We start from the raw sequence: 26,888 nt of genomic DNA, 5'->3' as shown, positions 1-26,888 counted from the left end.
ATGCAGTCTATCTATACCCAGGTAAGAATCCGACCCAGTAACTGCGATACATTTTCTTGCCACTGCCAGTACTATTTTCACAAACTTCTGTTGAGTAGGTGAAAGGACCAATTTAGGTATAGTTAGGTGTATCCCTAACAAAAATAAATCAGGATTTTGTGGATATGCAATATTAGTAATTTGTTCCAGTATTTTCCCCTAATTGTACCCAAAACGGTTTTACTTTTGAACACATCCATGTAGAGTTCAAAAAGATACCATCCTCTATACCACATCTAAAACATTTTTTGATTAATCCAATTTTATTTTATGCAACTTATACAGTGTGATACATAGTTGATGTAAAAATTATACTGTACTAATCTGTATCGCACATTAATTGTGTTTGACATCAATCTCTCCACAAATCCAACCATATTTTCTCATCAGTTGCAATGATGAGATCCTGTTCCCATTTCTGTTTAGATTTGTATAATCCCAATTTCGATGTTGCTCTCTGTAATAGCAACTGAAGAATATTCTTGCTATGAAGTCTTGTCTTTACCTCCACAAGAACTGTAGTTGACACTTCTACCAGTGCTATATTGGACAGATATTTCTTCTGCAGATGGATGGCTTAAGACTAGGCCAAGCAAATTTATGTTTTATTTCCTGTTGATTTGTCAATCTGGTAGTTGTATCCATGACTGATTTTGATCAGTGGTGGTGCTATCAAGCCACTCTTGGCGATAAACATTGGAAGTTCTTTCCCCTTTCCTTCTAATATACATTCTGTGCTCTTACTGCAGTTTTTTTGTTTCAAATGTTATTCAGAGATGGATCTTTGCTTCAACAGCTGAGGCCAACTTGTATGAATAGCAGGATTCTTTGCACATATTTAACCTGATGCAATAAGGCTTCATGGGGTCCAGAGTCAGTGTGTGGAGTATTTCAAAGATAACCCTCTCCTGCTGGTATATCATGGTGCTGCCTGCTGCTCTCTGGTTGATTTGTCCTGGTGGTCTTACAGTTTCAAATGACTGACATGTTGTTATATGACAACATATCCAGTTTGGATGTAGTCCCCAATTCCTTTTGAGGTGGACTTTGCAAAGTCAACGGGACTGAGAGCAATTTGGGAAAACTTGCAAGAGTCTATGGTGGAGGGTTCTTTCTCAATGCAGTTGACATGCAATGAGAGTCTTGCTGGACTATTAAAGAGAGCATTTAAGAATCAGTCACATCAAACAATATGTGGCAGGAAGTTCGTTTATGGCAAGAATTACATCTAAAGAAGTCAGAGCTTTTTCTTTATTCTACTATTTGGTCTTAATGGTTTGATATTATTAAATGGCTAAAATAATTCATCAAGTTTTGTAACAAAATATTGGATGCTGGCAGAGAGTTGAAAACAGCAAAATCTTGTTGCAGTGCTGAAGCATTTTCAGGCCCTGTCCTTGAACCTGAGCAGCCAGAGGAGAAGCTGTCAGCTGTGTTGGTAAGTATATTAATAAATGACCCATTAAACAGTTTTGTGGTATAACTTTTATTTATAACACATTTAATATTATGTGTACACTATAATGTCATGTAAACTAATATGGGTTGTTTATTTATATATAGTCTCCTGAAAAAGATTATAGAAACTCACAAAATACAACAGAAATTTCCATCATCAATTTTGAGAATATAGCAGTTGCTGCAGGTAAGTCTGAAGCCTGCAGAACATCAAGAATAAGGGAAAGGTCTGTGTATATTATGTAACTTGCTCTCTTCATGTATGTCAGCAATGAAGGATATTTGATGTATAAATGTTGAAATGATATGGCTATTTAATTTTATATTCCATTGAGAAAACATACATGGAAAACTCCTGTTCGAGAGCAGCAGCATACATTACACACCACCTAGGACATGCTTTGTTCTCACAGCTGACCTCAGAAAAGAGGTATAGGTGCCACAAGACTCACACCACCAGGTTCTGAAACAGTTGCTACCTCTCCACCATCAGGCTCCTCAATAACAGATTTAATCAGAGACTCATTTAAAGACTCTTACTTTGCACATTATTTAATACTGAATAATTTTTTCTGCATTACGCAGAAAGTTTGTTTGCACTTCCTTCTTTGTTTACATTTCTTTCTTTTGTATGCATTTTTTTGAGTGCAGTTTTTATTTTGCACCGATTTCTACCGATAAATAGAAATTCTCCTCGGCCAGCAGGAAGAATTATTTCAGGGTTGTATGTGATCTATGTTTGTACTCTGACAATAGATTTGAAGTTTGATATTCATAAGGACTTAAAAGCCCTGCTCTTTGAAATGAGTACTTTATCATTGCTATAATTCATCATCCTATTAATTTGCTGCCATAAAGAATGGGATTACTGATAATTTAGAATGTACAAACATGCAGTAAAAAAAATCCACACAACTCCTTGAACTCATTACCAACTCCATTTTCTATCACCCTTAATTTCACTAATCTCCAAAAATCAATTGAACTCAGCCTTGAATATATTTAACAACTCTGCATTTACATCTGAATCCCAAAGACTTGCAACTTGCTGAAAGAGGTTCCTGATCATTTTTTGTCCTGAAATTTGTCCAAGGTGGGGAACTTCTTTACAGGCATGTCAGAATCCTCCGTTTTTATGTTCTTAGAATAGACTTGCTTGGCTAACCTGATTTTCTAATGGAGCTGGCACTAACCAAGTCAACTTATTGCATACCGCATTCAAATCTAAAAATGCTAATGCGAAATTATCAAAAAACTGTTTTAATCAATCCTCTAATGCTTATTTGATACCATAAACTGTTGCTTTATATTATACAATAACTTTTATCATGCCACTTTGTTGAATATCTTCCATCTGTGATATTGCCCAGATTTCCTCTCCCCATTAGCCCAACCTTGTCTGCTGGGCATTTAGATAGCCCGGCATTTTGGACCGTTTCACATTCCTTTCTTTATACTCACTCCATCTGCTCTAACTTTTGTTCTGTGTTTTGCTGTCTCTTTAATTTATCCTCTCTTTCCAAGGTTTCTCCCCTTTTGAGTGTTTCCAGTGTTTTAGGTTTTATTATTGAATACCTTTTGGATATCCAAATGCATTGCATCCACTTTATCCTTTTTATCTACCCTACCAGTTGCACGTTTGAGACCTGTAATAATTTACCTGGCCTTGCTGTCTGATCTTTAGTTTTAGGCCTTTGTAATTGATTTTTTTTGAATATTTTATTTTTGACTTTTTTTTTCCCCAAAAATGTACATAATAAAATCTTCAATATCACAAAATACTAAACCTTTTCTTGCAAACAACAAAAGCAAAACAGTCCCTCCATCCTTCCCTCTTTCTGTACATACAGATCCACACACTGTCAGAGATTGCATATCTTTTAAATATTTAGAATACATGGGGAAATCACATTTCAATGTATATAATAGTAACATTTATAGTTTTTTATTAATACATTTGGCTCCCTATATGATCTAGGTATGGCTGCCAGATCTTTACAAAAGTGTCATATTTATTCTTTAAATTGTGTGATTTTTATTTTTCCATAGGTATACAGCTGTTCATTTCCACGGTCGATTGCGCTACAAGTAGAGAGGAGTTGGACTTGCAATTCGATTTTTTTGTTATCACCAGTGCTATTTTTATAAATGAAATTTGATATTTATTCAATTTGTTGCTTATTTCCATAAAATTACCTAGTACAGTGGTTTTCAACCTTTTTCTTTCCACTCACATACCACTTTAAGTATTCCCTATGCCATAGGTGCTGTGATTTGTAAGGGATTGCTTAAGGTGGTATGTGGATGGAAATAAAAAGTTTGAAAACCACTGTTTTAATTGTACTTAATTGACTAGTTACGTGTATGGTTTCATAACTCCAAAGAAAATGGGCCAATGACAATTTTTCTCAAGCAAATTATTTAAGTAACAATTGGGTCTCAAGCAGTGATTCTCAACCTTCCCTTCCCACTCACATATCACCTTAAGCAATCCTTTACTAATCACAAAGCACTAATGGCATAGGGAATACTTAGTGGTATATGAGTGGAAAGAAAAAGGTTGAGAACTACTGACCTAGTAGATGTAACTCCAGGTTGTTAGTAAAGGCCACTTATGTTATTCTGATTAATTTTTCTGTAATCTTGCCAAAAAGACCTCACCTTCATGCACGACGATGGGCATGTAGCAGAATTCCTATTTCAGACCCACGTCTGAAATACATCTCTAATATTTTTGCTTTTGATCTATGTAACTTCTAAGTAATTAGTGTAATTATAATTGATGTCATGCTGTCCTTGCACTAATCTGACCAGCTTCTTTCTGAAATCACTACACCCAAGTCTGACTCTGATCTTTCCCTTGAGCTCTGTAACCCTGGTTTTGCACTTGCATTCTGGAGAGCATCATATATTTTTGTTATAAATTTGGCAGTGTTTCCCATCCAGATTGTTCCATTTCACTAATTTCAACATTGGTCCCCATCTTTCTCTTAAGAATAATCTAAGATGGAGAAAACAAAAGAAGGACTAAGATTGGCCACTCCGTATGTGCTTTAGTTGTTCAAAGGACATAAGAGTTCCTTCCATATAGCTGACTTTAATATATCTTGTGTCTTTGTCATACCATGAATTTAATATTCTATTGCCCTTGTTTTTAGACACAATGTGGCTTTTATTGATATTTTGTAATTGATTTTTGATGGTTGGATGTATTAGCTTTTGGCCCCGTTTTTGTTTATTTTCTTCTTGATTAGCAATGTTATATTTTACTATTTTTCAGCCTCTTGAACCCTTTTCTAAAATCCAGGTAATTCTACAGGTGGTTTATAGAATCCTACAATGTGGTTTTCAAACTTGTACCAATTCATTTGCCTTGTACTTTTTGTATTGAAATCGAAATATTTTAAGTTCCTCATTCTTTGTATCTTGGTTACTTGCTTTGAAATGCATAATATATACAATATATTTGACTGATTTGGTGTTTATCAATTGTTTTATTTCTGCAAATTAAGGGACTAACATTTATTTTTGCTAGGCTTTTGCTTGCACGTGAGATTGGATAAGAGCAATGCAGTTTAATAATACCTAATATTCAAATTTCAGTGTTGGCAGAAAGAGCAATATAAAAAAAGGGGATTTGTTCCTTTGGGTTGCATCAATTCCAGTTATTGAAGTAGAGTTTTCTTTGATTCTTGTGTTTAATTTTGACAGGTGGCAGTAATTCTGATAAATTGAACTCTGTTAACCAGACTGATGGGTGAGTTTCTGTGTGATCTATTGTGTGCTCGGTTTTAACTGGTTTCTGAACCTAAATTTCTGAAATTTAAATGTGATGCCAATCTGATCATTCTATTGACATGTAATTTGACATCATTAGGATCAGAAATTTCCACCTAATATCAGGAAGATCAAATCTATTATTTTTGGTCCCTTCCCAAGTCACGGACTTAATGGTATGTTTGAAAATTAACCAGATTATTTACATCATTGGTGTCATATTTAACAGTGAAATTAGCTCTGTTACATATGTCTGTACAATCTCTATTAGCACCTGATTTTGTATCTCTTGCTCATCCTTCCTTCCTACCCTCCACCTCACCTCCACTTATCTGTGTCAAAAACATTCATTGTTTGTTCTAAGACTCGACTGAGCAGTGCAGGCTGGTTTATTCTTCCTTCTAAACTTTCAATGCCATTTACCCTTCATTTCTCTGCTTGCTGTTTTGCATTGGGTCCCAGTTAAGCAGCACCTTGATTTAAAATACTTGTTTTCAAATCCCTTGATGCCCGATCCCTTGTCATTTTTCATAACCTTGTTCACACAACTTATTTTATATTTAAAAAAGGTTGTCCAAATCCTATGGAGAGATTATGTCACTGGCCTACATGCTTAAGCTGTTCTATATTTGTCAATTATCTGCCAATCTGCATATCTTTGGAATGTGGAAAGGCCTCCATGTGGTCACAGGGAAGATGTTCTAATTCCATCAGTCAGAACTGAACTATGAGGCTATGGCTGTACTAGTGGTGTCACTTTGCTGTCTTGTGTCTCTGATGTTTTTCTGCCTCTTATTTATCACCTTTTAATTGCTCAACATTATCCAACACTACCTTTCGATGCAAAGAACAATGTTCTAGAATTCTCTTACTCAACTCTGCTTCCTTTAAAACCTCACATATCCTCTATTTCTTCAATAACTTCCAATTCCCTGATCTTGACCCCTTTGTTTTCACAATGGACATTCAATCTCTCTGCACCTCCATCCCCCCCACCAAGGAAAAGGTCTCAAAGCCCTTCATTTCTTTCTTAACAACAGACCAAACCGGTGCCTCTCCAGCACCCTCCTCTATCTGCCAGAACTTATTCTTAACCTCAATAACTTTTCTTTTGACTCATTCCACTTACTCCGTCAAAGGAATAATCATGGATACCCAATGGGTATGCCTGTTTTTTTTTGTTGGGTTTGTGGAACAATCCATGCTGCAAGGCTCTTCAGCTCTTCGTCCACTATATTGATGACTACATTTGTGCTGTCTCACGAACCCATGATGAACTTTATTCACTTTGCTGCTAACTTTCACCACAACCTCAAATTCACTGGATCCATCTCTTGTCTCACACTTTCCTTTCTTGATCTCGCTGTTTCCATCTCGGGAGACAAACTTTCTACAGACATTTTCTACAAACCTACCAATTCTCACAACTTCCTCAACTAACACTTATTCATACCCAGTAAGGGTTCTATTCATTTCCTCCATTTCAGTTGCATCTGTTCCCAAGATGAGGTCTTCAATTCCAGATCATCAGAGATGTACTCCTTCAAAAAACATGGTTTCTCCTCTACCACGACCAACTAAACCCTTAATCACAAATTCTCCATTTCCCACACATCTGTCCTGGACCCCTTTGCCCCTAGATGCAACAAGAGCAGGAATCCCCTTGTCGTCACCTACCAATACATTATTCCCTGCTATTTCTGTCACTTACAAAATGATCCCACCACCAGACACATCTTCCCCTCTCCATCTTCCGTAGGGACTGTTACCTCTGTGACTCACTCATCCCTTCCCACCAATTCCACCTCCCCCGGCACCTTCCCCTGTGAATGCAGGATGTGCCAATCTTGTGCCCACACCTCTTTCCTCACCACCATTCGGGGCCCCAAACAGTCCTTACAAGTGAAGTAACACTTGTGATTTTTGAAGTCATCTACTGCATTCAGTGCCATTGTTGTGGCCTTGTCTACATTGGAGAGAATGAACGCAGTCTGGGAGATCGTTTTACTGATCACCTTTGCTCTGTTCACCTCTCTCTGTGGCCAACCATTTCACCTCTGCGCCCCACTCCCACACTGATATGTTTGTCAATTGACTCATGCACTGCCAAACCAAGGCCATCTGCAAATTAGAGGAGCGACACCTAATTTTCTAACTGGGAACTCTCCAACCGATGGCATTAACATCAACTTCTCCAGTTTCTGCTAGACCACTCCCTATTCTCCCTCTGTTCCCAGTCCTTGTTTCCCTTCCTCCAACTCTTCACCCCTTCCCTCTTCATTCACAGAGCTTTCCTCCCTCCCTTATCCACCTATTACCTCTGGCCTTTCGACCTGTGGTTCTGCCCCTCCGACCATTTTATTCATGTGGCTGCCTATATTTTGCTAATACCTTGATGAAGGGCTCAAGCCAGGAATCTTTGGTATATAAAGTACCTGCTGAGCTTCTCCAGCATTGTGTTTTCTGCTTTGAAAACCAATTTTGTTGACCTCATTTTTTTGCCAATCTATCAAATGCCTTCAAATGTCAAATTTCCTAAAATAACTTGACAAAATGTCTTGGATCACTCAACATCTTTAAGATAGCAGTGCGATTGTTAACTGTTCTAGTTCATGATTTGAAAGAAAAATTAACCGTATGTGTAATTTATCTTCGGTTATATAAAAAATATTTAATTGTCCAAGAATTAATTTCCTCTAAAATAAAAAGGTTTGTCACAATTCTTGCTAAGGTTGTTGATAATTATCCCTACAAGAGAAGTTTTAAAATATGGTTCAATGTAGACTGTAGAGCAATTGTACACAAAACGATTGTTACAGATCTTGTTGAAGTATCAGAAGTATGAGATTATGCTATTCTGATTGAGGTTTGAAGCATCATTTTCCTATGTGGCTTTGACTTTAGATGCAAGAATAGTTGCAAAAATGGAATGGAAAATATATCTAGTGATTCTGGGGAAATGAATAGTGAGGATTTTCCACCAAGAGGGACAGCTCCACCTCTTTGTTCTGCTAGAAAGGTAATTAAAGGCATGATTTTTCACAATTTCTGAATTAAAGATTTTTTGTAATAACATTCCAATAGACATTGCCATTATCCTGTTCATGGTCTCCTCTTGCTTCTATCTTCATGTAGAAGGTATAGAAGCTAAAAACAGCAATTCAGTTTTTCCAACAGCTACTAGTCTCTTGAATTTCCCCAAACTATCTTAACCATAAACTACTCCAAGATTTTCAAAAGATGTCTATTGAAACATCACCTTTTTTGCACTAACTGCAACTGAATATGTGCCCATCCCTTTATATTTATTATCTCTTTTCTGTCTCTTGCACTCCATTAGATGCAACATGTAAGAATTTTAGTGCATCTGTGCCAGAAAAACAAACTCATATCATTATCATAAAGCTGAACATGTTGAGATTGAATACTATCCTATTCCATAAAACCAAGCTTGCTAACCATATCCACACATTGACCCTTAAAGATGTATTGGTGCAGCTTCCTTCAGCAACTATTTGAAATGTGCTTGTTAGAATTGCATTTTCTCTTTTGTTTCCCTAGTTAAGGTGCATTCTTTTTGGGCTGAATGCCTTTTATACTTCAAAGTAAAACTTTTGGCATGCCTATTTCACAGTGAACCTACAGTGAACTATTCAGTTCATTAGATTTTTCATTTTTCTCTTTTGAATAGTACTCGATTTTAACTTTTTAAAATAACTCTAAAATCCATTGCTTTTTATTTCCCCCTATCTCTTATTGAAAATCACTTTTTTTTCTTCTGCCTTCTCCATTGCTCTATTTGCAATGGAAGTTAATCAATCTCTACTTCCAGTCCAAGTAAGTCTTATTTCATAGAAGCAAGGAATACCATGCCCAATAAGGCCAACTCAACAGATTTACAAATGTTTTACTCATTGTTCAGTTGATGAAATGTTAGAACCTATATTTAATAGCAAATTTCTTTATCTGCAGTTTGAGTAAATATACTTTTCTCAGTTATCATGCTGAAGAAATCATTCAATTCTTGTTCGAGACATTTTGTTTCCAAATTAATTTGACTTCTCTGATTTTTAACAGTTTTATAATTCTGGTGCTTCTAAAAAGCACCTGATTCTAGTTCCTCAACACTCATTTTATGAATTCACTGGATTTTCAATTTTGCTTTTGTAGGTGATTCCATCAAAGAACAAAAGCTTTCTTCACACAGTTCGGAACAATCAATTACTCATGTCTCCTGTTGCTGTTGGCCATGTAATGAAATCTTTCATTAAACGCAAGTCTCTAGTGAAAGTTGATCCCAAGGTATGTTTGTTCTGCCTCCACTTAATATTTTCATTGTGCATAAACAGACCTGAGATAGCACAACTTGATAGTTTCACTTCTTGCTTGTGAGAGATTTTAATATGCTGACTTTGTACATAGTGATATTGTATTTATTTAACTAACATTTTTAAAATGTCAGTCTAAACATATAATCTGTAATTAATTTTTTTTGAGGTTTGGTATACATAGATTTGCAGCAATCTAGTTGTCCTTGTAACATCTTTCTTGCAGTTGTATTTAAACTGAGAGCTAAATGAGTCTTGTGGGCTTCTGGAAAGTGATGGTAGAGCTATTGAATGTTTCTAGACAGATGGCTTTCTGATTTGCATTAATTAAAGTATTTGCATTAAAGTATAAACATTTTTAATGTACTTAATTTGGAAATGGCAGGAGATTTATCTAAATGTCTTAATGGAAATCCTTGGTAATTTTAATCCAATTAGATCAGTAAAGGTCAAACTGGATAGATTATTGCATTTGATTTTATTGTGAGCACAATTGACAGTGTGGTTGTGTACACAATGTTTTAATTGTAATTGTTAATTTATCACTGCACGAGGTAAAATTTAGACATGAGACTGCAAATGCTGGAATCTGGAGCAAAGAACAAGTCACTGGAAGAACAGCAGCTTGAGCAGCATTTGTGAGATGATCCCTCTCCACTCTCAGTCCTGATGCAGGGTCTCTACCTGAAATGTCAACAATTCCTTCCCTTCCATTTCCACCTCCCCCCCATCCCCCACCACCAAACATGCTGCTTGACCCACTGAATACCTCCAGCTCTTTGTGTTTAGCATGAGGTGATCCAGTTGTAATTGTCCAGTGTGTACTTCAGAAAAAGGAGATGATCCGGCTGGCTAAACTTAAGAAGAAACAAGAGCAAGAAGAAATAATACAGAAACTGGATGAAGAGAAAAAGTGTAAATTAGAAGAAATTAAAAAGTAAGCAGATGCAAATCTGAAAGCCATATTCCAATAAGCCTAACTGAACAATAGAACATATTCTGACTTTAAAATGTCTGGCTTATGAATCTAATTATCTGCAGTAACATTTGCAAGTATTTTTTAAACTCTCCTGGACTGCTACTTTGCCCCAGAAATCTCCTTTTTCCTTTGGTGTTTACTGAATTCTGTGACATAACTTCAAGAGAAAAATTGATATCCTTGCTAATATTTTTGACCAAAACAAACCAATCATTTACAATTCTTGATGGAAATACTTTTACTTTTGTATGTGGAGAACCTCAAGATTATTTAATGCATAACCTAAGTTGAAAATTATGAATTACATTATTGCTTTTTGGTGTGAAACATGAAAGTATACAGAAGCTGTGATTGTAGTAAAAACACAAGAATACTGTAGGAACTCAGCAGGTCTCGCTGTGTCCATAAGAAGTAAAGATCTTCTAAACTAATGTTTAGGGCCTGAGCTATTTAAGGTATGAGCAAAAAGCAAGCAGGCATCTGATTTTTAAAACAAGCTGTGGAGTAGGAAGAAAAAGCAGGGGGATGAAAGCAGCCCAATAGACAAAAGGTCTAGCTAATGGAAACCAGAGAACCAAATTGGATGGCATTAACATCGACTTCTCCAGTTTCTGTAACCCCCCCTCCCCCCGTCTCTCCTCTTCTCCTATCCCTCTTTCTCCTTTCCTCCAGCTCCGTACCTCTCACTCTCTTCCTGTTTCCTTCTGTCTCCTTTCTTCTGGCTCTGCATTCAGAGAATCACTCCCCTCCACAAATCAATTCTCAACTTTTCTCTCCTAACTTCCTTATCCTGTCCAATTATCACCTTTGGTCAGTTAGCCTGTGCTCCTTCCTCTCCAGCCTTTTTTTTTGGTCATACCTTGAAGCAGTGCTCAGGCCCAAAATGTTGGTTATATTATCTTTACCTTCATGCACACTGCGAGACCTGCTGAGTTCCTTCAGCATTCTTGTGTTTTTACTATCGTTTCTTGGCAACTCTAAGCAATTTAACTTTCTGCAAAGTTCTGAATACAACTAATTTGACATTTTCACTTAGAAAGCAGGAGTTACGGCTGAAACGTGTTTTTGAAGCTCGTTCCCAAGTTGAGCAGCAAGAAAAGAAGAAAAATAAAAGTGAACAAAAGGTTTCTCAAACTGATAAGAATGAAAAGGTGTTGTGTGATCTAAAAAGCATGCCTTTTGGTATAGTTTAATTTTCAACTGTAGTTTTACCCAGTGTAGGTGGTAGTAGAATTGGCATGCAGTTGGTGTGTGTAAGAGCTAATGAGTTACAAAGAAGATGCTGGAAAATGGGCAAGGATAATATTGATAATGTTGTTCTGAGAACTGACATTGGAGGGCATTCATCCTTCAAGTCTCTTAAGAAGTAAAAAAATAATGATTCTGCCCGAATCTATTGCAAGTAATCCAAACACAATGTGAGGTAGGGTGCAATTTTTTTGTTTTTATTCTTAGTCACTTTGACGAGCTAATGTAGCATTCTGTATTTCATGGCAGTTAAATGGGAAAAAATTTGCTGAAGGGAGAGTGAAAAAGAAATTAGCTGTTAAGAAGATGGAGAGAGAGTCTCAAAGGTGGCAAAAGGAAGACACAAAACGGAATTTGCTACAGGTGATATCGCATTGAAAATCCTTATTATTCACAATTAATTTCCCTCTTCCTTCACTTGATGTAAATAATACAATTGGTGGAATTGTGTATCATGAAGGGTGTTGAAGGATACAGCAGGATATAAATTGGAATTGAATTCAGATAAGTATTAAAGAGTTTTATTTTGGGAAGTCATACGCAAAAAGGAAAGTATACAGTATTGATAGTGATTTTTGTTTTAATTGGGGTGTAAGTCCATAAATACCTGAAAGTGATCATACAAGTGTCCAGGGTTGTTTTTTTTAAAAAAAATGACATGCATTATGGTGGTTTTCACCAGTCAGGATGTTGAGTACAGAAATTAGTGAATCATGTTGCAGCTGTATAAAAATTTGCTTAGGTCACATTTTGGAGTTCTCTGTACACTTCTGGTTGACACATTACAGAAAGGATGTGGAGGCTTTGGAGAGGGTCTGAAAGTTCACTAGGATGTGTTGGAGAGTTTTAGCTATAAGGAGAAGTTGGGCAAAACTTAAATTGTTTCTTCTGCAGTGTTGGAGGCTGAGGGATGATCTAATAAAAGTATATAAAATTTAGAAATATTTTTGATAGACAATGTTATTAACTTTACTAATTTTTTATATTAAGTTTGAGTTAAATATATGTTTCATCTTAACTCTGTTTGTTAAATATATGCATTTAAGTTTGATTTAAATATGTTTTTTAAGTCTGATATCTTAGTATTAATTACTTCTCTTTTTGTTAGTAGTTTAATCGGTTATGTTTTTGTTTTTGTTTTGTAAGTGGGTTTTTTTTCTCACATATATTATTAACATTATTAATTCTTCACTCTTTATTTTGGGGGGAAAGGGGGGGTTGGACTAATTTGAGTTGGGTTATTAATGTGTAATAATTATTGGGGAGGGTATAGTTTATTTAGATTACTGATACTGTATTGTAATTTTATTATTTTGTTCTTAATTTTTTTAAATGTAATTCCATATGTTATTCATGTTATAAAATCTTAAATAAAGTTTAAAAAAAAAATAAATAAAATTTAGAAATTATAGAGAGGATAGATAGATAATCAGTGTTTTGCCTCAGTTAAAAATGTCAAATATTAGAAGACATGGGTTTACTACAAGGCAATTCCTTTGCTCACAGTGGTCAGATATAATGGCACGTTTAAAGAAGTATTAAGATCCACATGGTCAATTCTAGTGCGATCTTGAGGCTATTAATGAGATCCTTTAAAACAACTGGTTTAGTAAATCTCCTAAACTGTATTTATTTGAAAAGGCTACTTGAATTTCTTAAAAAATGGAGAGTAAAACATGGAAAAAAAAATACTACTTGCTTACATTTTCAACAAAACTTTTCTTTCAGATGCCACAGTTTATTTGGGATTGTATATCTATGACTGACATAGAAATATTTACTTCCTGAGTTAAATTAACATTGGACTTATGTTATGGATTTTCTTTCTCTTGCATGTTATGCTATTGATGAACTGCAATAAAATTCATTAATACTTCAAGGCAAAAGATAAGATTTTGGTGTGAAGTTAAAAAAAAAAACCCACAAAAGGTTGAAGTCTGAAATAAAAGTGGAAAATACAGGAAATCTTCAACAGTTCTGGTTGCATCTGCTGAGTAAAAGAGTTGACATTTTCAGTCAAACCTTTCATGAAAAAGGCCTGTTCCATTGAAAGACTATTAATTTCAAATATTAATTCTGTTTCTCTTTCCACAGATAATTCTTAATATGCCCATTGTTTTTAATTACATTTATATTTTATACTTAAAGTAAAATTTGCTCATGTGTTGCTTTCTTCTCATCCCATTGCATTAAATAAGATGGTAAGATGCATAGTTGCAAGGGGGCTCAATATTTTCAATGATCTCATCCAAGTGTCTTTTTTTATATAGCAGTATATCAATTGAAGTTACTAAAGCAATCTAACATTAGCTTTATCTATCTCAGAAAGAGATGATAGAGATTGAAACTTAGCACCACATTACCAAACCCTAATTCTGTTAGAAAAGCAAGTCAGGTAATTTTCTAATAATTACTTGGATATTCCATTTCTTCCCATGAGCAATTACATAATATCCTACATGCAATAATGCTGGAAAAGGGATCCTAATTTTATTAAAATCCTTCCATGATCAAATTTCCACCTCCCTCAAGATTGGGTTTTCAGCTAATGAATGTATTATTTTCTTCTAACATCTAAGTACAGTTAGGGTAAAAGTAACTTTAATTTCTTTGTGCTACCCCCTTGTTCAAATTTCTTAGAGGTACACTTGAATCACAAGCATGTTTTTAACAATGTTCTTACCATTACCGTCATACTTGCCCATTTCAACTTTTATCTCTGGGCAATCTAAAGCATTTGTAAGTTGTTGATGTAAATTTCTTTTGCATGATTTCTTATTGTTTCAGCAATTTCTTTTTGAAATTTTTAAATAGACCATTAATGGTTATGATTTTTAATCCTTTGATCAACACTTTGATGACTATTTGACGTAGTATTAACTGTTTCAAAGTTTGAAAAGTTGAGAACAATTGTTAAGAATTCCTTTAATTGGTGCTAACTTGAACAGGAAGAACACCAAGAGACGCAGCAGAAGGAGGAAGAACTACAGCAGCAATGTTATGTAGCAAAAATAAAAAAGCTTTCTGAAGATAGGAAATCTGAACAGGAGAGAGAGCGACAGCATGATGTACATTGGGATGCAAAAAGGTTGGAAAGAAAGAAGCAAGAGAGCTTTCTGATGGAGAAGTATGTAGCAGTTATATTCAGTTGGCCTCTTGGAGGGATGTATTTTAATGTAAAAATGTTATCTCTTGTACTCTAGATTGAGCCAGCTCAACATTAGTGGACAAATTGATGAAAACATAAGGGACAATATAAATAAGTCGAGATGAATTAAATGAATTACATCCATCTTTTTGTTTCTGAGGAGGAAACCAGAAACTATTCTTATGTATAGTCTGTGGATATTAAATAGTTACATTCATAATATTCAAAAGCAAGTGAAAAGTTGAATCAAAAGTTGGGGCAGGTATTTTGATGATTGGAAGCATGTTGCAAGTATTTTTGCTAGGAAATTAGAAGCACAAATGATTTGGATGTTGAGAAGCAGAGAAACAAAACCCTGGATAATTATGTTCAGAGATACCTGATGTTTGAAGAGTATATGGATGAGATAAGGAGAATATTGGACATGACACAGAACACAAAATTGGGTCACAGCTGGAGTAAGTGTGCACTTCTGGTCACCACACCAAATAAAGAGAATAAGGGATGGTTTGACAGGTGGTTTTGAGGAAGTTGCCATGACACATAAACATGAGGGAATAGAGGGATATCTACCAAATGCAAGCAGCAGATTTTTAGTTTGAAATGGACATCTTGTTTGGCATAGACATGGGCTAAAGGGCCTGTTCCTGTGCTATATTGTTCAATGAAATATTAACAAAAGAATAAGTAAGTCTGGTCAATTAGGGTAGAAAAGTCACCAATTACATTCAATCCATAGAGGGATCACATATTTGATGTCCAACAATGCAAGCGAGTATATAATCATAAAAGGGATACCAAGTGGAAGAACAAAGAAATGTCTACTGACCCATAAAAGATGACAGGGTGGCTATAAACATGGAAAACTTTATTAATTAGACTTAATACAAGTGGAGAGGTTAAGCCTCATGCCTTTAATGTTGTAATCTGGTTACTAGATAATAGGAGAGATATGATTGCATTAGGATTCAGAGGAATTTTAAGAATTTAATTAAATTGGAATATTTCAGCAAGTGGAAAGATTAGATGTGTTTTATTTTGACTGGAAGAGGAGATGTTGCGTTGAGACTTAATTAAGGTGCATAAAATTTGAACAGCTGTGACCTGTAGGGCAATGCATCAAGTGTGGAAGAGGGGATTAAGTTGGATAGATCTTTTCAATTGGCAAAGTTATCAGCTGTAAAATTTCTGATTCCACGTTGAATCCATTGCAAGAGATGCCAATGGACCAAATCGTTCAGTTTTGAATGAAATCCATGTTTTGTTGCATCATGTTAGTGAAAACTATTCTGTCACACTCTTAACATCCTTTGGAATGGTTTTTGATCTGTTGCAATCTTAACCATGGCAAACTATTTATGATACTAAATCCTACATGGAGATTTAGTTGCGGAGATTGGTGGGGAGTAAAACTATTTTTTTTCTGGCTTTAATGCTACTTCTTCAAAATTTTGTTTGAATTTTCAATCTGAATTAATCTTGATTGTGCCCTTTGAAATATTAATCCTTTATGATTGTTTCTTATTAAAACAACAGTAAAACTCCATTAATTTGGCACATTTGGGACTTTGGTGCCAGAGTAGCAGGTTTTTTCAGATTAATGGATGTTATTCTATTCTATGCAGAATAATGCATTTTCATGGCAACTTCCTCAAAACCACCTGTCAAACCGAGTAAGATTCAAAGGAGTGTAGGTACAGAGGCCCAAGAATAATAAAGGGAGCACAGGAATAGCCACCTAGTGAGTCAGATGCTGAGCTATCAGGATTTCCAATTTGTCTGACAGAAAGCTGAGTTTTATGGTAGTTGAATGTCTTTGGGGAAGAGAAGGGTACTGTATTAGAAATGAGCCTGGACTGTAGTTTTAAATATTAAACTTTAATTTTCCCAGCCCTACCTTAATTCCAAAATCGGATCTGTTGAAAATTCTGTTACCATTTATAAAATGTGCAATTTTTGTTGGTTATTTGTGCTCATTGTAGAGTTTATTTAGTAAATTTAAATTTAGAAATACAGCACGGTAACAGCCCATGAGTTCGGCTGCCCAGTTTACACCAAATTAACCTACATCCCAGGTACTTTTTGAATGGTGGGAAGAAACCGAGCCCCCAGGGAAAAACCCACATAGACATGGGGAGAACGTACAAACTCCTTACAGACAGCGTGGGATTTGAATCCTGGTCCTGATCACTGGCTCTGTAAAGGTGTTGCACTAACCGCTATGCCAATCGTGGCACCCTATCATATAAACCATATAATATCTGCAAAAATTAGCAAATGAAAATTTCTATTAAAATGTTAAATATTTTCATTACCATTTTACTGTTAATGGGATCCAAATGTATTTAAAAAAACTTTTATTGTTGGAAATCAAAATTAATAAACTTCTCTGATAATTGTAATGTCAGACCAATATTCAGTATTTATCCATGAACTGGAATAAATTGGTAACCTTTTTTGAAACAGAGAACATGAATGCCAGGCAAAAAAGACGCTTTTTCAATTACCACCAGACCTGGAGCAGACAACATTAGCTCAGCCACAAAAGGAAAGCTATTCCAAAGGAGTACACGAGAAAGAAAGAGTATGGGTAATGGAACCTGTCTTGATAAGTCCAGTGTTTTTAATCACCCTTTCAACCCACGATCACTGATGGCAATGCACTTTCAGAAGTTTCTGTTTATATAAAATTGAATGGAATGCTTCCCTCATTCATGATGAAACAATGGTAATCACCTAGTCTACATCAAAAAGATCCCTGATTCAAACTTCAGCTGATATAGATTTTCCATCTGGTACCTACTGTGTTCAGTCCTGAACTTGTTTGGATAGGGTAAAGCTACTCAGGTCTTGTAGAATAGTGAAACTTGGGTCTGTTTTAAAGTATATTGAAATGAGGTAAAATTGCAAGTAATATACTGCGAAACACTAGATTTTTACAAGAAACTGCAATAAATTATGATAAATGCTACAAACTATAAAATAACTGGATTTGCTGCAACCTTTGTGCAAGATTACTGGAGCACAAAATTTTAGCTTCCATGTACTTCTAAGTGATTTCTAGAAGCAACTTGGGAGTGGCCCTCATCTGCACTGATGATCTGTCTGTAGTTTCTCCCCAAGTTGCTAAGTTTGCCCCAGAACATCTCTCATAAATATATCTATGATAATTAAGTGCTACTTGGCCATCCAGGCCTAGTTTATTGTTTAAACCCATACATCTTAACCAGATTAGTCCCATTTCATCAATTTCCAAGGTTTATTGGCACCTTAAAGTAACTCGGTGGAAATCTTGTAGATATCAAACTATGGAACAAAAAGAATGTGAATTATGTCCTTGAGTTCATCTTGTTGGTGAACAGGAAGGACTTTTCCTTAGATCTTCAAATCACAGACCTTAGTGTACCATTAATGTCAATCGGCATGTTTGGTAAAGTTTTAGTCAATGTTAGTCTACTTAAGCTTCACAAAAAATGTGTATTCACCATTGAAATTGGGGAGGTGTTTGCACTATGATTTCTCTCTCAGGAGTTTCAAAAATCCTGAGAGACTCCTAGTAACTATTCCAAAGTCAAAAATGTTTTTTAAAAAAATTGTGTTTGTGGAGCAGTTAACTGTAAAATGTCATGAGCACAAAATTGAGTCAAGAACAGAAAAGTAGATTGTGGCAGCTGACCAAAACTTGGCCAAAGAGACATTTTTGAAAGAGCATCTTGAATAGATGAGAGGTGTAAAACAAAACCAAAAAATTACAGCTGAATTTATAGCCATTAATAATGAAGTTGAAAAGCTGAAATGAAAGGATAGTGGTTACCAGAGAATTTAGATTTTTGAGGTAGGAAGATTCTGAAAAGATAAAAAATGGATAAGATCAAAAATTCTTAATCTGAGATAGATGGGGGGGGTGGTGGGAGGAGAAAATAGAGAGTAGATGCAAGTTCCTTTTTCTAAAAACTGGTAATTTGCTAAGGACAAAATTAGACTCCATTGTGCTTTACAAAAGTAATTTCTCCTGTCACCATCCCCTTCCCTCCACCCCCACCCCCCCCTCACTCTTTCACCTAAAGTGAACAAAAGCTGCCTCTAGAGAAACAAAACTACAGACACTGGAACCTTGAACAAATGTGAAGATGGAGGAACTAAGCAGGTCGGGTAGCATTCATGGTTGGAAATGATCAAAGGATTTTGGGTTTGGACTCTTCACCGAGAAAGGGTCCCGACATAAAACTTTGACCATTTTTTATCCATGGATACAGCTGAGTTGATTTAGTTTTTTTAGTTGAAAAAGATGCCTGTTCCCATTTTGGGTCTTAATGAATTAGGTTTATGAATGTAATTGACCCCAGTAAGGATAAATTAGTTTATGACCTTCAGAGAACAAATTTGATTGAGAGATCACTCCAATTCTTCTTGTATAACATAATAACTGATAGAAAATGAAGTCAACATGATTTGTGTTGAATTTTGTATTATTTTAAAGAGGTATGGATTGATTTTTTCCACCCTGATATTAGACTTTTGGGGCCAATATTTGCATGCTATTCATAGGAAGAACAGCAACTGGGAGAACTACAAAGTCAGTGTTTTGAAAGAGAGGAAACTCAAAGGGAGGATGTGGAGCAGGATCATCAAGAAGAGAGTAAGTATGAAGATCAAGAAATAAAATTGAAGAAGGAACAAGTCAGAAAAATTGGAGAAGTTGTGTCCAATGGAAATATCCTGGATAAAACTGTGGAGGTACATGTGAGTATTTTGGTAATTGGGATTTCAAAAGATTTGTTTGTTTAGATTTTTAAAAATTGGTATGTGGTTGCCATGAGTGAAGATTAATATAATTATTTATCATTCCATCTTTTTTTTGATGTCGGGATAATACCTTTTTTGAAACTTTGTAGCATCTACAGGGTATTTAAAAAAAAAACATCATTGTTGCGTAAACTACTTTTGCCTTTGCAGTGAACTGAGATTCACTGGTGATGGGTTGTGCTGATGGCTGGCTTCTCCCCCAGACTCCGCCCCCATCTACCCATCTTCCCGCCTAAACCCAGAGCCATACTGAAGACCGTTGTAAGACCCTACCCTTTGTTATAAGCTAATAAAAGCGTGTGTTCTCCCTCCAGTCGTGAGGGCTTTTATTCACGCTACAATTTTATTAGCTTATTAACAAGAAAATGGAGGTGCTGGTCAAGCCAAATATCCTCCTGATTGACCCTCTGTCCCCAGATGCTGCCAAGGAGTTTGCAATGGCTGGACTGCTTGCAGGCCTACCTGAACACGACCTGATGAACTCAGGAGGTTGGCCCTCATTTCCAGGGTAGGGACTAAGGAATATGCAGTCATTCAGGACTGTGCAACATATGATGCTGCCATTGAGGCTTGGTACCTGAAATCACAAAACGAAGTTCTAGCAAGGCATCAACTCGCTCCACTTTGGCAGTGGGCTGAAGAGACCATCAATGACTTTCTGCTTGACCTGTGGACTCTTGAAACAGCTTCCAGCCATCAAATCCAGGACACCCTAATCGCGGGGGTCCGCTCGAGATACTCGAGGCAGTGACTACATGAATCGGGTAAAAAAAGACTTGGCCAGCCATGTTAAACTGGCCAAGTCCCTTGAACAAGCCCAGCTCAAGACTGACGACCTAAAAGCCAATGACAACACCCTCCCCCGCGAACCCTTCCCAGGACCGGAAGCCCCTGCTGCCCCTGCCTTATTGGCAGCCGCCTTCTATGCTAGAGAGCACTCCCATGCTAGGGAGTGCTTTTGTGGTAGAAACCGGTATTCTCAAGCTTGATGACCATTTAAGGACTGAGCGAGAGTCTGCTGTGCAAAGGGAATGCTTGGGAAATCTGCAGCCTGCACAGCTCCCCACTCTAACTCCAGCCCCAAGCCATCACCCTCAGCCCCAACTCGCCAGAGCCTACCTGCTGCACTACTCACCAAAGGAGGGTGGCAGTGGGAAAAGCTTTGGCAGCCATCTTGCCGTGATTCAAACTCGAATTTAGCATAATTGTCAGAGGAGGAAGGAGGACAGCCATCTTGCTGCACCAAGAGGTTTACGCCATCTTGCCTGCCAGTGCATCAGGAAAGAGGGGGCTGCTTGAGCGAGGAGGACTATGGAGTCTGCAGGGTCCTAGCATCAATGGTTCTGGACCAAGAAAGACCACATCAACTCAACTCTATAGTGATTGTCAAGGTAAATGGACACCCAACTCGATGCTTAATTGACACTGGCTTTACAGAAAATTTCATAGACTCTCAGACTATTCAGGAAAACAAACTTAAACAGTATCCTTCCAATTACTGTATGTTTCTAGCATCTCATTTGCACTCTACTCATATCCAAGAACATTGTACTGTACATTTGAAAGGGGAATTTTGTAAACTTTGGTTGTATGTGCCTAAAGATTTCTGTGCTCTGGTACCATTGGGTCTTGTGTCACCTTAAAAGCGTAACCTTAGAGTATTCTGGTCCCCTTCCTCCCATAATGGCTCGGAATGGAGGGCCATTAAAATTAGAACTCGCATTCAGCCTCTCCACACTTAATATTGACCCCCTCCCCCACCCCTTTTCCCAAACCTGTCTCCAGATTGCAAGTCGATTGCTACCAAGAACAGGCGGTACAGTGATGCTGATTGGGAGCTCATAAAATCAATGAATCGAGCACTAGCCTGTGGAGAGCACAAGTGGTGGTAGTAAAAGGGGAAAATAAGTCCAGGCTACAAACAATTCATCGTTTCACACTCCTGGATGCATACCCCCTTCCTTGAATTTCAGACATGGTGAATGATATTGCGCTGTATCGGGTCTATTCACCAGCTGCCAAGCTGTTTCGAGAACCGTCCCTATACTACTTTTGAGGCAAACTGCTGTCTCTATCAATTCCGGAGGGTCCCTTTCGATATCACTAATAGGGTTTCTATCTTCCAGAGGCAGATGGACAGAATGATGGATGAGAATAGGTTGAAGGCTACCTTCCCTTACTTCAATAATTACACCGTCTGTGGCCATACCTTGGAGGATTATAATGCCAACCTTCAGAGCTTTCTCCATGTGTCAAAAGCCCTAAACCTCACTGATAACTTCAGCAACTGTGTGTTCAGGACTAAACGACTGGCTATTCTGGGTTATGTGGTGGAGAATGGTATTATTGACCCCGGCCGGCCCCAATAGGATGTTCCCCCTGTTAGAGCTCCCTATTCCAAGGACCATGAAAACTTTGAGGAGATACCTGGGGTTTTCTCATATTACGCCCAGTGAGTCCCTCAATGTGCTGATAAAGTTTGCCCCCTTTTAAAAATTACACTACTTTTCCCCTTTTGGCTGAAGTCCAAACAGCTTTTACCTATGTCTGAAGCCACATTATGAAGGCCACCATGCATGCGATGGACAAGAATGTACCTTTCCAAGTGGAAAGTGATGCTTCAGATGTGGCTTTGGCCGCTACCCTTAACCAGGTGGGCAGGCCGGTGGAATTATTCTCCTGGACCTTGCAAGGCCACAAGCTCTGGAATCCCTCAGTGGTGAAAGTGGCTCAAGCCATTGTGGAGGCCATTAGGCACTGCAGGCACTCTCTGGCTGGTAGGATTTATGCTCCTCACTGAGCAGTGCTCTGTCACATTTATGTTCAATAACGACAAGAGGGACAAAATTTAAAATGATAAGATTGCTAGGTGGAGGATTGGACTCTCCACCTACAATTATGACATTGCCTATCGGCCAGGAGCCCTTAATGAGCCTCCAAATGCCTTATCCAGAGGAATCTGTGCCTCAGTGCACATTGGCCAACTGCAGTCTCTTCATAATGAGGTCTGCCATCCAGGGGTTACCTACATGGCTGACTTTGTCAAGGCACCAATCTGCCTTACTCAATGGAAGATATCAGGGAAATAACCAGGTCTGTGTGAAGTGCAAGCTGTACTTCTACTCCCCTGCAAAGGTGCATCTGATAAAGTCATTCCAGCCCTTTGAATGGCTCAGTGTCGATTTTAAGGGACCTCTCCCCTCCATGAACGGGAGCACATTCTTTCTCTCCATCATTGATGAGTACTCCTGCTTCCCATTCGCTATCCCATGTCCAGACACTGCCTCTTCCTCAGTTATCAAGACCCTAGATTCTACTTTCACCCTGTTTGGGTATCCTGGCTCTATCCATAGTAACCGGGGCTCATCATTTATGAATGATGAGTTACGTCAGCCCCTGCTGGCAAGGGGCATTGGATCCAGCGGGACTACTAGTTACAACTCCTGGGGGAATGGGTAGGCCAAAAATGAAAATGCCACGGTCTGAAAGCTGTCAAATTGGCCCTCAAGTCAAAGGGGCCTTTCAAACTCACACTGGCAGGATGTCCTACTCATAGCACTTCACTCCATTTGGTTGCTTCTCTGTACAGCGACTAATGTGACTCCTCATGAGATTTTCCTCAGTTTTGAAAGGAGATCGGCATTGGGAATCATACTCCCAACCTGGCTCACCACATCTAGTCCGGTCCTCCTAAGAAAACATGTGGAGAAGCAAAATCAACGTCTTGGTGGAGAGGGTGAGACTGCTCCATGCCAATCCCATGTATGCCTAGGTGGAGTACCCGGATGGTAGGGAAGACACAGTCTTTATCAAGGACCTGGCACCTGCCAGAACAGAAAATCCATTGCGTCAGGTGACCCACTAGTTCCAGAACCCTTTCTCACCACCTCAAATCAGGGCCTCAGGAGATTTGGTTCAGGAGGAAGAGTCATCCCCCTCCATCATAGAACCAGAGACCCTACCACCCACTGTACCTCCCCTATGAGGGGACAAGGAGCCCAAGGCACTCCAAGATTTCCAGATGCCCAGATTGTTTAAATCTGTAAATAATTGTATATATTTTTTTTTTTTATTTTTGTTTTTTTTTTTTTGCTGAGTCTGTGGTCTGTCCTAATTCTGCAGGAATGGGTGAATGCAGTGAACTGAGATTCACTGGTGGTGGCTGTGCTGATGGCTGGCTCCTCCCCCAGACTCTGCCCCCATCTACCCATATATAAGCCAGGTTTCCCGCCTAAATCCAGAGCCCTGCTGAAGACCCTTGTAAGACCCTACCCTTTATTAAAAGCTAATAAAAGTGTGTGTTCTCTCTCCAGAGCTTTTATTTGTGCTACAGCCTTTACATTTAAAAAAAACCAGTGAACTGTCCGGCATCTGAAAACTTCTATATACAGTACTTCCTGGGTGTTGTGATTATTTTTTTGTGTGAATTGTCTTGACTTGTGATATAGAATTGAGGTAAAAAAAATGATGTGGCATTTTATGATCTGGAAATAAATTAAACATTAATTTAGAAGAGGAATGGATTCTTGCAGATTTTTTTCATAAATGAACTGTGGGGAGAGAGGAGAGACCAAGAATATAGGCAAATGGGTTGAATAAAATACTGTTTACCTCAAGAGCTCTTGCCAAGACATTGCATCAAACCATGAATCTGTCATTCAGAGCTCTCCTTTCAGATAATCAAGGTTTTATAAATGAGGTTTAATTCTTTGTACTATTTTCAGAAATATACACAATGATTATGGGAAGAATAACAATAAGATTTTTGCTTCATAATCCTTTCTTTATCAAATAAATTAGTGAACACGATCTCAGGAATTATGTAAGGGTCAACATCTCATTACATTATCTGAAATCTTTCTAGAGTGTTATCAGTATAATTTGTCAAGTTATTAGATGATGACTACAGTTTAAATCTGATGACGTGGTTTAAGAATCTGCTGTTACACAAATGCAAAATAAATTTTATGTACTTGCTACTTTATCTTTTAACTTTCCATCTTTTAACATTCTCTTCACCACTTCTATTAAAGAGATGAATGAGCACCAGTGCATGTGAAAGGTGCATTGAAGAGGTTGGATGCAATCCATTCCAGAAAATGAGTGGCGATCCTTCTATATTCTTTGTTTATAAATCTGCAGGCAGCTGACTAGTGATTGGGGGAAGAGTTGTTGAGGAATGTATATTCTGAAGAATACTTTTTTTTAAAGGAAATTCTGGATATAGTTGTAGCAGAATAGGTAAATTGCAGGGGTAGTATTCTGGAGGACAAAGCTAACAATGCCGAGATCAAGCCCTACCACATCACACGTGGGATTTAAATTCTGCTGTTAATCCTAGAATTTACATTTAAAAAAAGCTCAATAATGATCAGAGGGGACATAAAATTTCTGCTTCATATCTTTTCAGAGAGGAAATCTGTCATCCTTATTTTGATTTAGTCCATGTGACTCTGGGCCTTCTACATGGTTGTCCCTTAAATTTACTCAAAATGTCATCAAGCCATTCTGTTCAAGTGCAGTTAGGGATGGGCAATAAATTTTGGGCTTGACGATGAACCCCAACTTTTGATAAATATAGTTTGTTTGTTGCATAATGTTTTTCAGCACCTTCCAGATTCAGAATCTGACCCTATGACTCCCAGTAGCTACTTCAAAGTAAAGTTCCCCAAAATAAATCTGGACAATTATGGAATGGACTTGAACAGTGATGACTCAACAGATGATGAGGGGAAGCCACGCAAACCAATCCCTGCTTGGGCTCATGGTATGTGACTATTTTCAGACTAGTTTAGATAAAGAACATCTGAAGAGTTTGGTTTCATTTAATATCTGAAGGCATAATTTCAACTTTTATTTCAAGGGAAAAGATGTTCTGTGGATATTTTTTTTAAAAAAGCATTACATAATATATGGCAGCTGATTTTTTTTTAAAGCTAATATGGGAGTGCCTTTTCAAGCATTTCATAATTTTGGGAAACCTGTAGCAAATGCTGTTTTAAGTTTTGTATTGATAGCATGTCCAATAGTGTTGTTTCACTTTGTGAATAGTCAATCTATAGAATTTAGATCCTTGAAAATTTACAGTATATGTAATAGATTTTGAAAATGAAATATCCTCTGATTTCCTCCTGTTCATTTGTTACACAATAATACTTGTTGGAATGTATGGCATTTGACCACACAAGATTTGAAGCTTAATTCAACTTGCTACAATCATTATTGATTATAATGTACCAAAAAAGTGAATTTCTTGGTTTTATTGAATTTTTACCTATTACAGACTAATTCATTGTATTGAATTTGGTAAAGATCAGCTCATTTTAAAATTAGTACTATTTTACTTTCCTCTTTGTGACACTGTATGTCAATGCACTGTACATTTTAAAATGAGCATGTGGCATAGCGCACAGGGTTTGTGGGTTACTACAGGATATGTATGAAAGCTGGGAGAAGTTCTATTGATCTAACTTCATTCTATTCCAGAAGCTTGTCTACTCTTGACATGGCTTACTAAAAGCAGCTGGAAGATGGAATTGTGTCCATCATCTCTTCCACTTTTCCCATTTAATACTTGAGTAAGCCCCAGACTACTTTGTACCCATTAGTGTAATCTCAAGGGTATTCTTTGAATTTATTTTCATATTACTCATTGCCTTGTCTATTTGTTAACCATTCTTGCTGAATGCACACATGGTTTTTGCCTTTACTCAATGATTACTGTAGCTTTCACATTTCCTGACCATGCTTATTTTTCACAAACAATACTATGAAAGTGTTTTCTGTGATTCTCATTTGGATTGTAGATTATATTTTTAATCTGTGAAACAATTGTCCAATTCTTATGCATAATATGTTTGAATATCATATTGTAATGGGATGTTGCCTGTAATTAGGTAAAGAACTACAGCAGGCACTGTTGAAGCAGTATTACCAGCCACTTAACTTGGACAAATTCTTCAGTGTTATAAATAACCCCAATCTTGAAATGATCTTTGGCAAAAGGAAGCCACATTACCTGAAACGTACAAGTTCTGCTGTGTGGCACTCTTCACCTCGATCAAACCGCTTGCAGAATGCATATTGTGGTTTTGTGAAACACTGA

General features: G+C 37.2%; 1 protein-coding gene across 1 annotated transcript; it reads left to right on the top strand.

The window, feature by feature from the left end:
• On the top strand, positions 1-26,888 carry LOC138755817 (inner centromere protein-like). The gene is made up of 15 exons (XM_069922533.1): positions 1-21; positions 1,352-1,477; positions 1,603-1,724; positions 4,152-4,246; positions 5,209-5,254; positions 8,179-8,293; positions 9,445-9,576; positions 10,439-10,539; positions 11,618-11,732; positions 12,079-12,192; positions 14,778-14,956; positions 17,444-17,567; positions 19,526-19,720; positions 25,391-25,550; positions 26,680-26,888. The coding sequence occupies exons 1-15, from the start codon at positions 1-3 to the stop codon at positions 26,886-26,888; spliced, it is 1,854 nt and encodes a 617-aa protein (XP_069778634.1).

Source organism: Narcine bancroftii, chromosome 1 (genome assembly GCF_036971445.1).
Source record: "Narcine bancroftii isolate sNarBan1 chromosome 1, sNarBan1.hap1, whole genome shotgun sequence".
Lineage (NCBI taxonomy): Eukaryota > Metazoa > Chordata > Chondrichthyes > Torpediniformes > Narcinidae > Narcine > Narcine bancroftii.
This window is presented reverse-complemented; position numbering and strand designations above follow the sequence as displayed.

Coding starts and splice junctions, on each gene's coding strand:
- LOC138755817 (XM_069922533.1), top strand. CDS start 1: ATGCAGTCTATCTATACCCAG. Junction 10,540..11,617: donor AAATTAGAAGAAATTAAAAA/GTAAGCAGATGC, acceptor ATTTTCACTTAG/AAAGCAGGAGTTACGGCTGA. Junction 14,957..17,443: donor GAGAGCTTTCTGATGGAGAA/GTATGTAGCAGT, acceptor TTTTTGAAACAG/AGAACATGAATGCCAGGCAA.